Raw genomic sequence first — 13,968 nt, 5'->3', positions numbered from 1 at the left:
AACCAACCAGATGACTCTCTACCTTCGCTTTTGTTTAGTTGAATAAAACTGGATGAATTAAGTCCGTTGACTTTCATTGATTTCTTCTTTCTTCTTTCTTCTTCTTTCTATTCCTTTTAAGGAAAAGTGTCAAAAAGTTTTCACGCGCCTCAATGTATTACATAAAATTTAAATTTAACAACCGTTACATTAGTCGTGTCTAACTCATTTTATTTTTAATTTCTTTTTGTTTTGTTTTGCTTTTTTTTCTTAAACGATGGGAACGAGGAGAAGAAATTGTAATTAAACGACAAGCATTAAAAAATATTATTAGGATACGACTTACAGATAAGATCGTATATTACGGAAACGTACCCAATTTAGTTAATATCCGAAATTGACACCTTTTCTTTATAGTAAAAGTAATTTATTACATGGTTGCAAAAAAGGTATCAAACAATATCATCAATAATATTTTAAAATTTTCATTGCTTTTAGATTGATGTTTCATTAGACACAGAACTATATTCCTTATCTTTGAAATTTCAGTAAGCTAAATTCTTGGCCGTTTAAAGCACAACCTCTCGTTGTTACTACTGGACAGTTCAATTTTTGTTAAGCTCGGAGTTTTTCATTGGTTGCTTGGTCCTGTTGGTGTTACTGTGTCTCTTTTAATGATTTACAGGTTGATAATTTTGCTAACACTTCTTCGATATTGTCAAAGAGTTCGGTAATATCAAGGCCATGACTAGCTTGTGTTGTTGTATCACCTTCTTCTGCTGTACGAAGTCTGTCAAATTGTCTACGGTGGCAGTTGTGTGTGATGATCTTATTCCTTTCTTAGGGGTTGTTTGGTTGGCTCTTTCTTTTCTGTGTAGATTCTTGAATTTATATCCTTCCTTGTTCTGATTGGGATGTTCAAAAACTTAGTTGCAGAAAACTAGTTTTCGAACAAAACAATAAAAATTTGGAAGATTTGTATAAAGTCAAGCTTTATGTTTTCTTCCTTAAGGTTTGAAACAATGTTTGAGGACAAAGTTTCCTAAAAGTGAACCATCTAATTAGTTCAAATAAACCACCAACTAAACTACACAATACCAACAAATATGAATTTATTCTATGGAACCCAAATTAAATATCGAACCTACAGTTATCACTGGACAACCTAATCACCAACGACAACGAACTGTATTACCATCAGTCTTTCTTGTGGTAACAACCTTATACCTGGTTACCTCTATCATTGTCAACTATTTACCAACGATAATGCCAGAGGATATACAGGTCCCAATAGTACTTGCAACCACCCATACTACGATCCCCTCTATGATGCAGTCTCTTATCACTCATGTGTGGAGATTAACTTTAGAGCTTGTCCAGAAGAACCTTCAACTTGCTTCAATCGTTGCTGCTATTGCTGCTGTGTTGGTTTGGATTTAACCTTACCTTGCTACTTTCCGTAGTATTTGGGAACCGTTGAATGTTATTATTTGTTTACTTGGCTATAAAAGCTTTATCAGATTATAGTCAAGTGTTATTCATGTGTCCGTTTCATGTCTTGGTTTCGTATTAGGCCACATTTACAAGAAGGTCCTCGGAATCAGCAAGTGGTGTACATGTTTAAACTTGATCAGGCAACATCGAAAGGATTATGAATGCTTACGTTCCAAGAATTACTGTAGGCTGGTGGGCTAAGCTTTCACAGAAAGTCCATACCGGTTACTACATGGTTCGTGCTGCATTTACACATAGTAACTCACATTACGTTTTTCCACCAATTTCGTTTGCTGACCAAGGAACAGATATTTTAAGTTCAATTAACCAGACCATTCACACGATGCCATTTAATGAAACATTAGTTAGGGAAGCACTAGTAGAAGCGGCTACAACCAAAACACACCCTTCAGTATTGGAATTACATTCAATCAAGTTTTCAACATTGAATGCTTTTAAAATTGGTTTAAATAATATTGCTTAACTATGTGTTTCCTATACTCTAGCCGATTCTCAAAATCACTTCCCTTAGTTTCGGATTCGAATATTTAAAGATTTGGATTTCCTCGAATTTTCGAAGACAGAATTTTGTTAATTTTAATTAGTCATTATTCTACAATATACATCTCCATTCTTCCAGTTATTAATCTTATTAGTTCTGGATACTTCCCATTGGAATTCATCTGTTAAGTGTAGATACCAAGATCCCTTTTCGTATTTGTTACACGAAACACAATGATGTTCAATGACGACCAAGCAAACTCTAAGTAAATGAAATACATAACCAGATCCAGCAAAGGAAGGAGACAAGCCACGAGACAAGCCACGAGACAAGCCACGAGGCAGTCTTTGAAAACCCAAAGCTCACAAGTCAATTTTTCTTTTTCAAGTTTGAGGAACTCTCGGAGGAAGTCTGGTATGAATCTACAATTGTAGACTCTGATGAAATGTCTGAAACGAATAATAGCGAAACGGCTTGATTCAGTTTTTTCTTACCCCAATATTACCATGTCGTGAGGGGTATGCAGTTCTGCATAAGTCTTTTGATCATCCCAGTGCTGATGTAGCAAGGAAACTTCAAGCATCCGACTATGAAAACAACAACTACTTCATTATGCTAAAAATTGTGAAACATGTATTCGGAATAATACTGTTGCTTAGTCCAAACGTATCCAATTTTCCACCTATGACTTACCCATTACATTCTCTTCATGTAAATATCCATTGACCAATCGATTTCCCCCTTTACCCCTTCAATTGATGATTACTTGCAAGGGAATCACAATTAATCACACCAAAGGGAGGAAGGATGATTTGAGACATGAAATGGTTATAGACAGATGTGATTATGGAGTAAGATTCATCTAACGGATAGCAAATATATGGGTGAATATAACATTACCAGATGGCAACAACAACCAAGAAGCAAGTACTTCGTATTTTGCGGAAAAGGAAAATATTCTGGTGAGATAAATACCAGCAAAATTGAAAGACTGGTTGCGAAATTGTCTGTGGTTCTTAAGGAAAAGGTTAATGGTATTTATAATCTTTAAAAAGCAAGAAAAAGTTTAACAGAATCCTCAAAAAGAGGACCTTCTCCAAATTCTGCCAAGACGCAAGAAAGCATACCAATCAAGAACATCAACAAGTCTTAGGGCAACGCGTATCCGAATGAACGAATTCTAATGCCAAGACATCCAGACACTCACCAAGACGTCCAGAAACTGACCTAAATAGGAACATTGAGCTACGTAACAGACCGAGGTTGCCAAGAACATAAAAGCGTTGAGCAAAAAGAACTTTCTTCTGTTTTCTTAGATCCTTTGAAGAAAAATGTTGTTTAGAAGAATCTCTCCTCACAATGAACTCTGATCAAGAAATTTTTCTATAAATAATTATTGGGAGATTCTGTGTCAAAGAATACATTCAACAGATCTCGCGTTGTAGAGAATTTGAATGGGTAGAGAATACGAATTCACTCATTTGAAATTACTTAATTTAACAGAGATCTAACTGCAATGGTTTTCACAGTTGGAATTGGCGTTGTAGTAACATTTGTTCTAAATGCCATACTTTTATCGCCAAGTTTAATTTTGCGGACAATACTTATTCTCTTACATATTAACTCATAGACATATAACAAAGTCATATCGTCTTTTTCGAAAAGTAAATATATTTATCTAAGAGAAGAATATGTACTCCACTCAATTGCCAAGTTCAGGAAAGATAAGCCTTTCAAGTGATTCGAAAGCTTTTCTGCATGTAGTCAATCAGTTTGCAAAATTGGTTGCAAAAAAACCTACAAAATCAAATTTTAAACCATCAACACTGCTTAGTACACTAAAACTGAGCACTTATTTGACGAATAATCCCATATCAAAGGATAATGAGAGATTCGTGTATTCTCGCTATGTTTGTTCACTTCACTGTCTCTTCCAATACATTTTCTTATCTTATGTCAAGTAGATGTAGTTTATTTTGATTCAAATGTTTATTGACATCCGGGAATGTGATCCTGTTAGGAAAGGTGAATCAATTTTAACCATCACAAGTACATTTGCCACACCTTTTTTTCAACATTGTGATTTATTTTATGTAAGTTACGGAGACTATATGTATGGTATACATATCCCATTAATAAAGGGTGATCCTGATTCTTTACTGTGCCAACGGAATGCCACATTTTTTTGCAACCTTCAAAAATGCGCAATTTAAAATAATAAGTACACTTGCCACAACCTTTCAATATTGTGGTATACTGTATATATTCATGCAAGAGACGGATTTAATGCATAGACTATATGTATGATATACATATCCCGTTAATAAAGGGTGATCCTGATTCTTTACTATTTTTTTGCAACGAAATGCGACATTTTTTGCAACCTCCTAAAACGTGTAGTTAAACATCCCCAGCCACAACTTTTTGTGGTTTTTAAATTTTATGCAAGTTATAGAGTTAATGCATAGACTATATGTATGTATGATATGCATGACATATCGGATCGGTTAGTAGATTTTTGTGTCCGCATATCAAGTGCATCCCCCAAAATGACTTGCATAATTCCGTTGTTTGGAGAATCCATATTTGGTGGAGGGATCAGAAATGGACCCCCCACGGTATGCAAAAAGACCTTGCTCCCCCCAATGATCTAGAAAAGATGGGGGACCTTGGGGGAGAAAGAAGGATCCCCCAACATTTTGATATTTCAATAATACAAATATGACATGATATTGTACATATCTAATTGACCAATAAACAACAAACATATCTACGAATCTGGATACAAGAAATGAAGCTTTCACCAAAGAGTCAATGCTCCTCCTATCAGTTAATTCTTCTATAGATATCACTCTATTAATTATATTCTCTATAAACCACTCTTAAATGTCCATGGATTATAAGGTATCAGTCTATATTTTTCTATAAAATGCTCTATAAGGCAGCCTGTCTTATGTTTCGTTTTGTTCCCTTAACTACAATTGGTATCATTCCTCCAGTAGGTATAGTAAATTTTCTATGTCCAAGAACAGTAATAAACGCTCTAATAGTTCCAGCATGAGAAGTAATTGAAATCGCATCATGATCTTCATCATTATCAAATATATGTTGTAAAACTCGATTCATCCTGACAAATTGTTCATGTAAACATTCTCTCTTTTCAGCAAATTCTTTTTCAAACAATTCATCTTCTTCAGGAAATCCATCCATAAATCTCACATTGGGGAACTTGGTAGCAATTTCAGTTTTGGTTGATCGTTTATGACATAAATGTAATCCAAGTGTTTCTCTCACATTCTCAAATATGATAGGTTCGGTATTTGGCCAAGTTATATTATGGGTCTTTATTGATCTTTGTAATGGAGAAACATAGAATTTCGTTGGATATGGTGCACCATTGTTTAATTCCTTACACCAAGCTAAATGATTCTCTTTAGCTTGATTGATCCCTACTTCAGTTAAATCTGCATCTGGACCCCATGTAAGTTCTCCATCAGTGCCTAAGAATCTCCATTTACTAAACCATTCTTGTTTCAGATATCTTTTGGTAACTAAATTATGCCAACCTTGACCATGTCTTGCCAAAAAGAATAATTTATATTGAATATGATCTTCCGAGGTGTTGTTTAAATGGTTGAGAGATTGTATGATTTGTTGCCAATCTTGTAAGATCCCAAATGATTCTTGAGTATATCTGAATTCCATATCTTTAGTATCTAATGAAGTTTGTTTGAAAAATCCTGGAATTGATTCAAATTCCCATAAGAAATCTTGTGGATTTTGTTGTTTTAGAGTTGAAAGAAGAGTATGATATTTCTCATCTTCCTCAAGATCTCCATGAGCATCATGATGATCTCTTATATCTGGTATTAATAAGGACATTTGGTGTATGTATATCTATAAGTTGTTCTGTATGGAATCAGATCTGGTTAGATCTGAGTCATAATATCCAGAAATTGAATTGTTTTTTTTTAGTACGGGATACCGTACCAAGTTATTTTATTTTCTAGTACGGGAAAATTGTACTTACGCAAATGAGTAGCTGTTTAATTTGTACTGTACTCAGTTCAATTCGCTGCCGAAGGGAAGAAGAAAAAGACGTGGCAGACAAAAGAAGAAGAAGAAAAAGAGGAAGCGAAAAAAAATTAAAACCTTTTTTCTTTTTAAATTTCATTTTTAAATTGTTTTTCTTTTTCAATCATTATTCCTATAATCATTTACTATAAAAGAGTAGACTACTTTAATACTTAGTTAGATCAGTAGAGTCAGAGTTTGTAGATAATTGCTAGCATTCAAAAAGAAACTAGAAACAGAAGAGAGAGAAAGAGTATATGCAAGATGTCGGAGGAAGATTCATTTATTGATACTACAATAAATCTACCAGATAATAAAACACCCTATGAAAATAACAACAACAACCAGCAAAAACAAGTGGATGATAATACAGAACCAGCACAACCAGAATTAACTGAACAAGAGAAAACTATGCAAGTGATTGAACCAGATAAGGAGGAAGAAGAAGAATTAGCTACTGATAACATCAATCCCCAAGAACAAGTTACAAATGGCAACGCCGCGGATGATGAGGAACCACCAGCTAAACGTATCAAATTGGAAGAACAAGAAGTTGAAGCTCCAGCAGAACCAGAACCAGAAACTATCATCAGCAATGGGAACAATATCAGGGAAAACAAAATTGTCGTTGTCCCCCACACAAAACCTCATTTATTCTATGTCCCATTAAAAACCGGATTAGTTTATGATGTAAGAATGAGATATCATGCCAAAATCTTCACATCCTATTTCGAATACATAGACCCCCATCCAGAAGATCCAAGACGTATTTATCGTATCTATAAAAAATTAGCAGAAGCAGGATTAATTCAAGATCAATCCTTATCAGGTATAGAAGATATTGGACCATTAATGCATAAAATCCCCATCCGGGAAGCTACTATTGAAGAAATCTTACAAGTTCATTCAGAACAACATTTGAAATATATCCAATCTACAGAAACAATGTCCCGGGATCAACTTATGGAAGAAACAGAAAAGGGTGATTCAATCTATGTCAATAATGATTCTTATTTCTCGGCGAAATTATCATGTGGTGGAACAATTGAAGCCTGTAAAGCCGTAATTGAAGGAAGAGTGAAAAATTCATTAGCGGTAGTTCGTCCACCGGGACATCATGCTGAACCAGAAACACCAGGTGGGTTTTGTTTATTCAGTAATGTCGCCGTCGCCGCCAAAAATATCCTAAAATCATATCCTGAATCCGTTCGTAAAATCGTCATTGTCGATTGGGATATTCATCATGGTAATGGTACTCAAAAATCATTCTACGATGATCCACGAGTCTTATATATCTCCTTACATCGTTATGAAAATGGTCGATTCTACCCGGGGACAAAATACGGGAATTCCGATCATGTAGGTGAGGGCCCTGGTGAAGGATATTCCTTAAATATCCCTTGGAGAAGTGCTGGGATGCATGATGGTGATTACGTATATGCATTCAATCGAGTCGTTATACCTACCATCATGGAATTCGATCCTGATTTGGTGATTATTAGTTCGGGATTCGATGCTGCTGATGGGGATATTATTGGTGGATGTCATGTCACTCCCGCCGGATATGGATATATGACCCATATGTTAAAAGGAATAGCCAAGGGGAAATTAGCCGTGATTTTGGAAGGTGGATATAATTTGGATTCGATAAGTAATAGTGCATTGGCAGTTGCAAAAGTATTAGTTGGCGAACCACCTGAAAACACAATTAGTTCTCAACCCCATCCTGAAACAGTGGAAGTTTTGGATGAAGTGGTGAAGATTCAACTGAAATATTGGAAATGTTTAAGACATGGAATTCCCACAGTGGCGTTTGATGATGTATATGATATGAAATCTAATGGTACTTCAATGGCTTATAAATTGGTGAATATTGCTGATCCTATTCGTGCTCATCAATCAAATGAATTATTTTCCAAGTATTCATTTATTAATATTCCTATAATTGCCAACAACCCCACTGTGGATGATAATAAAAGTGGACCATTCACAACTGATTTACCAGGACAACTTGAAGATATCATAATTGCCAGCCCCGATGTATTCAACTCCACCACAATCATACTATCCATCCATGATCCACCAGATATTTGGGCAAACATAAACCCCGTCAACGGAACCATCGAAACCAACTCTTCAATCATCCTAGAACATCCCGTCGTCCAAATCATCAACAAAATAAAACAAGAACAAGAAAAAGAATCCGATTCCACTCCCTCCGCCTCCACCCTGGACTCAATAGGCTACATCGACATCAACATCCCATCCTATCAACTCCCCATCCCCGGTCTAACCACCTCCAACACCCCGGCCTCCACATATAACCCAATCATCTTCGCCCAAGAAATCCTCTTATACATATGGGACAACTACATCTCCTATTCCAACTCCATTAAGAAAATCATCATGTTAGGTTTCGGTGACGCCTATCAAGCCATCGTTAACCTATTTTCAAAACGCCCCTCCCTGGAAATCAAAGAATTGGTAAAAGGTACCATCGCATTCGTCAATCGAACAAGTTTGAAACCATTAGTCCCCGTCATGGATGAATCGATGGTGGATTGGTATTATACCAATTCTGTCATTTTTACTAGTTGTTATAACCCCTGTTGGACGGGTCTGAATGGGGTGGGGAGATTGGCATATCTGAGTATGACTAGTACTAGTGGTGGGGGCGAGAATAACCTGACACCGGGGGATGAAGGGAATAAGAGACCTAGAAGGAAGTTTGGTAGGGTGATTAAGGCGAGTGTGGATGGGATTTGGGATATTATGCATGAGAGGTTTGATGAAGGGGTGGATTTTATATTGGATTCGATTGAGGATTGTTCGAGCTCTGAAAGTGGTGTAAATAATTAATTAGAAAGAAAGAAAAAAATGAAAGAAAAGTTTATTGTTATTAGTAGTATTTAGTTTTAAAATGTGTATTTCTATAGGATTTTTTTGTAATATTATATATTTAGTTATACAGATAAAGAGAAGTACTGGGGTTCATACATAACTAGGAAACCGTTTTGCGAAATCTTTTTCTAAATCATCAACATCAGGTAATGAAATATCACTGGAATTACTTAATCGTCTTTCCATCAGTTGTTTATTCTCCGGGGATTTCAAATATATCGGTTTCTTAGGCTTTGGAGGTGCCTTCTTCTCCTTACCCTTATCCTTCTTCTTTTCCTTCTCATTCTCCTTCTTCTTTTCATTCTCCTTCTTCTTCTCATTCTCCTTCAGCTTCTCTTCTCTCTTGGAAGACAATCCAATCGGTACTTTAGGCGGCACAAGCACCTTCTTCTTACTCGACGCCGATCTCGCCATCTTCATCAGTGCTCCAGGGGTAGTATGCACATTAATAGCCTCAATATCATCCACATCATTCATATCCGTAAACCTTCCGTATCCGGAAGCAAGCCTCGGAGTATTATCATTCTGATTATTATTAAACAACATCTGCATTCTTTTCTGGATGGATAATTTCTTAGGCACAGTCACCACGGGCTTTTCTTCCGCCGCTGCCTTATTTCCATTCTTATTACCATTACCACCACCAGTAAGAATTTGCTTAATTGACAGAATACTTGATCGTTTTATATGTTTAATCGATCCACCAGTATTATTCAGATTGATCGGCGCTCCTCCTCCGGTACTTATCTTCCTGATATTATTCTTTATAGTTGCGGTGATACTACCTCCTGTATCATGTCTCTTGGGTGGGAACCCATATCCTCCCCCGGTATTATTATTGTCATCTTCTCTACTCTTCAAGAATGCCAATGTTGTCGTCGTATCTGTCTCATTGCTAAAATCATAGATTTGTCCACCTTTGCCTAATTCATGCTTGACATGGTCTTGGATCGATGGGGTTGATTTGTTGCTTTGGGAATAGATACGGTGGTCGATATTGGAGTCGTAGAAGGCGCTTAATGGACGTGCTGGTTTGGATCTTGGCGTGGTGGCGGTTGGTGCCTGAGGATGTTGCAGTTCGTGGTGTTGGTATGCTAATGCCGCGGCTCGAGATGGAGTGGTTGAAGTAGGCGGTATTTTGGTATTAGTGCTAGCTGGAGATCTAAGCATCTGAGTACGTTCAGTAAGTGCTGCAAATGGATCTGCTGGTTTGGTGGCGGTAGCGACAGCTGGAGGAATGGGTGGTTGTTCCTTGGTGATTCTTTTTGGAGTAGTGGGGACAGTCGCGTCTTGGAGTGAAAGGACTGGTTTTTGTTTTGGTTTTGGTTCTTCTCCCTTTTTGAGTTGTTCACGAACACTGAATGGAATAACATTAGGTAATGTAGTTTCACCTTTCATAGCCACAATTTCGCCTAATAATTGAACCGCATTTGGTCTTCTTCTTGGATCTCCACGAAGACAAACTTTGATTATATTTTTCAATCTTGCAGAAAACATCAGTCCTGGTTGATCTTTAAATCTTAAGGTTTCTGAACAATTTAAGATCTGGACATCTAATTCTTGCAATGAGGTTTGATTAGGCAGTTCAAACGGAGTAGTATAATAACATAATTTATATAAAAATATCCCTAAAGCCCAAATATCCAGTTTATCATCAATGGGGAACCCTTTAGTAAGATCAATCATTTCTGGAGCACGATATTGAGGAGTAGTATGTTGTAATAAATCATCTTTCATTAATTGTAATTCTTGAGGAGATTTTGGAGGTTGTAAATAATTAACAGAAGATCCAAAATCACATAATTTAAATGTCCCCTTTCCATCTATTAATACATTTTCTATCTTGATATCTCGATGAATTAAAGGTGGACGTAAATGATGACACATAGCAACTCCAATTGTAACTTGATACATAATATCAATAATTTCAGATTCAGTTAATTTATGTACCAATCTAGTATTCATGAAATCAATAAGTCCATTTCTTTCACAATATTCCATAAGTAGGAATACTTCATATTGTTGTTGTTGTTGTTGTTGTGAACCAGTTGTTGTAGTAGTATTTAATCTTGAAGCATGAGAATCAATATATGATACAATATGTTTATTACCTCTTAATCTACGCATAGCATCTACTTCTTGTCTCAAAAGACTTAATTGCCATTTACTTGGTACTACCACCCTTTTCAAACAAGCAACATTAGATCCTTGAAATGGGGGATCTATATGACAAGTATAGACATGAGCAAAGCCACCTTCTGAAATATATTTGATGATTGATACTTGATGTGATCCAACTGTTAGCTTAGTACCTTCTCTATAAGCATTGGGTGGTGGTGCTGATGGCATTGTGTTTCTGCTTGTTCTTGTTGTCTTGTATAAGATAGATCCCTTAATCAATGGAGGTGAAATTGTAATGATAAAATCGACAATCAATTAAAAGTGTGTTTCTCTCTCTTTTTCTAGTGTCGTAAATGTTGAACCTAATTAAAAAGTGACAGAAATGAGATGGTTCCGACACTCCTGTATATAAGATTATACACTATAACAACTTAATGATTATTCTTCTTAGTAAGATAATATCACATAAATATCTTGTAACTGAAATGGGTTGGGAAAAGGGTTGTGCCTGGATGATTTCAAGTTATGATTAAAATGAACATATAGTCTCTCTACTGAGAATCAAGTACATTGGTGGCGTTCTATTGTTAGATTCGATGAGGGCTTGGTAGCGCTTTATAGTATTGTATGAGATAACTCAACGGTTGCACTTTGATGAACAACTAGAGGAATACATGACTATTAATACCGTGCATTTTTTGGAGGGGTCAAGCTTATATTTTAAATTGACAATAATGAATAACCATCTATATCTGGTTCATACATTCTAAGTAACAATGTCGGTAACTATTCATTTGCTATAATTTAGCTTTTTCTTTGTAGAAATAAACTATAAGTTTATGAAAGGAAACTCTTAAATAGTTTATTGAAAGAAAATATATAGAGAGTCTTCCCTAGTATGATGACAGCTTAATAAGAAGTAACCAGCAACATCAGTCATAATCCAATCAAGCAATATGGCATATAATAATATTGAATAAAAATATGGTTTGAATAAATTTAAATTTGATTGCAAAACATTCAAAAACTCATCGGAAAAAATTAATTTTCCATACAAAATAAATTTTATCAAACATCATCATCTTCATCATCTCTAATACATTCTTCAAACATCAAAAATGAAATTATATTTTGAAGCAGAGAAATTCTTAAAGCCTAGTAATAATAATAATGGATCTCTTCAATCTCGTATCTTCAATGATACCAAATTAACTAATTCACCTAAACATATTTATGCCGTTGTTTATTCAACGCTTAAATATAAACCTTATATAAATATAATTATTCAAAAATCCAAGATAAAACAATCCCTTCAAATGAAGAAATTGAAAATATCCGATGAATTATTACAATTATTAATCCATGATTTATTATTCTCATCAAAAGGAAGAATTCAAAGTGGGAAACATCCAATTAAGGATGCATTCTTATCTAATAAAACAAGACTTCAGGCAGAATTCACAAAATTAAAATTAAAATATAAGGCTAAATCAGTTTCAGAATTACCCACCAAAGAAGCAGATGAAGATGAAACTCCAGTCAGATGGTTTAGAATCAATACCATCAAAATCGACCCAGCATCATTCTTTAAAAAATATCCATTTTTCCAAAATCTCCAACCAGTAAGCACATTTCAAGAATTAACAACCACAGGCATGTTATACACCGATGACTACATCCCCAACCTATTCGGAATCTACCCCCGTGAGAAAATAACCTCAACAGAAGCGTATAAAAACGGCCACATCATTATCCAAGATCGTGCATCTTGTTTCCCAAGTCATATCCTAAATCAAGACCCCTCCGACATCCACCACGAAGTCATAGACGCATGTGCCGCCCCTGGAAACAAAACAACCCATGCTGCATCATACTTACCAACCCCTGAGTCCGTAGTCTATGCATTCGAAAGAGACGCCAAAAGAGTAGAAATCTTGAAAACAATGTGTGATCGTGCTACAGGAAAGACCTATAAATCATTAATCCAAATCACCCATGCTGATTTCCTAACCACATCTCCACAAGATTTCACCAATGTCACGGGACTTATAGTAGATCCATCCTGTAGTGGATCGGGGATCTTTGGTCGTGCCTTGGAGGATTCAGAACAACAACAACAAGAGGTGGATACTGCCAGATTGAACAAATTGGCAGCATTCCAATTCAAGATCGTTAAACATGCCATGCAATTTCCAAAAGCGAGAAAAGTAGTATATTCAACCTGTTCAATCCATGCCGAAGAGAATGAAAAGGTTGTGATTGATTTATTGAATGATGCCGAAATTAAGAAACAAGGATGGTGTCTTGCTCCTAGGGAGATAGTTATTCCAGAATGGGAGAGAAGGGGTTGGGAACAAGAGTTTTCATCTATTTCAGGGGATGAGGAAGAAAGGAAAAGATTGGCAGGTGGGTGTGTGAGGGCGAATCCTAAAGAAGATGGGGGCATTGGATTTTTTGCAGCTTGTTTTATAAAACAAAAGGGTGCAAAAAATAATAAGAAGAAAGAGTCAGCGAGACAAAATGATCAGAAGAAGAACGGCTCCAAAGAAGACAAAGTGGAAGATGGAAATAATGCCGTTGATAAAATGGATAAGGAAGAACAAGAAGCGCAGGATGAATGGAGTGGATTTGAGGATTAGTAAATTGACTATGAGCTAATGCGCACTTTGTACTAATTTATATAATTTTCTATTATTTTCCTAAATTAGAAAGTTTCAATAGATCGGCTAATAATGACACAGATTCTAAACCGAGGTGAAATAATAAGTAGTCGTTCATAATATACTTGGGTGATAAACCCGACAATTATTTCTAAACCCTTATTTTCATTATACTATAAAATATTCACAAAAACTGATATGGACACCAACTTCCGGTATCGTTTAAAAGATTTCCAT

The 13,968-nt window shown here is 35.8% G+C and overlaps 4 protein-coding genes across 4 annotated transcripts; 2 read left to right on the top strand and 2 right to left on the bottom strand. All coding sequences in view use genetic code 12, as the record gives it.

Annotated features, from left to right (window-relative positions):
• Positions 1-4,909: 4,909 nt before the first annotated feature.
• J8A68_003669 (uncharacterized protein) lies at positions 4,910-5,857 on the bottom strand (the record flags this gene model as incomplete). Its single annotated transcript, XM_049407548.1, has 1 exon — positions 4,910-5,857. One exon carries the CDS (start codon positions 5,855-5,857, stop codon positions 4,910-4,912), a length of 948 nt encoding a protein of 315 aa, XP_049263048.1.
• A 456-nt stretch (positions 5,858-6,313) lies between these two features.
• HDA1 (histone deacetylase) lies at positions 6,314-8,908 on the top strand (the record flags this gene model as incomplete). The annotated part of the gene is made up of 1 exon (XM_049407547.1): positions 6,314-8,908. The coding sequence occupies one exon, from the start codon at positions 6,314-6,316 to the stop codon at positions 8,906-8,908; it is 2,595 nt and encodes an 864-aa protein (XP_049263047.1).
• A 132-nt stretch (positions 8,909-9,040) lies between these two features.
• Positions 9,041-11,299, bottom strand: PRK1 (serine/threonine protein kinase; the record flags this gene model as incomplete). The annotated part of the gene is made up of 1 exon (XM_049407546.1): positions 9,041-11,299. One exon carries the CDS (start codon positions 11,297-11,299, stop codon positions 9,041-9,043), a length of 2,259 nt encoding a protein of 752 aa, XP_049263046.1.
• An 890-nt stretch (positions 11,300-12,189) lies between these two features.
• Positions 12,190-13,710, top strand: J8A68_003666 (rRNA (cytosine-C5-)-methyltransferase; the record flags this gene model as incomplete). Its single annotated transcript, XM_049407545.1, has 1 exon — positions 12,190-13,710. The coding sequence occupies one exon, from the start codon at positions 12,190-12,192 to the stop codon at positions 13,708-13,710; it is 1,521 nt and encodes a 506-aa protein (XP_049263045.1).
• Positions 13,711-13,968: the final 258 nt, after the last annotated feature.

This window comes from Hemisphaericaspora subhashii, assembly GCF_019202705.1.
Source record: "Hemisphaericaspora subhashii strain CBS 10753 chromosome Unknown scaffold50, whole genome shotgun sequence".
Classification (NCBI taxonomy): Eukaryota; Fungi; Ascomycota; class Pichiomycetes; order Serinales; family Debaryomycetaceae; genus Hemisphaericaspora; species Hemisphaericaspora subhashii.
This window is presented reverse-complemented; position numbering and strand designations above follow the sequence as displayed.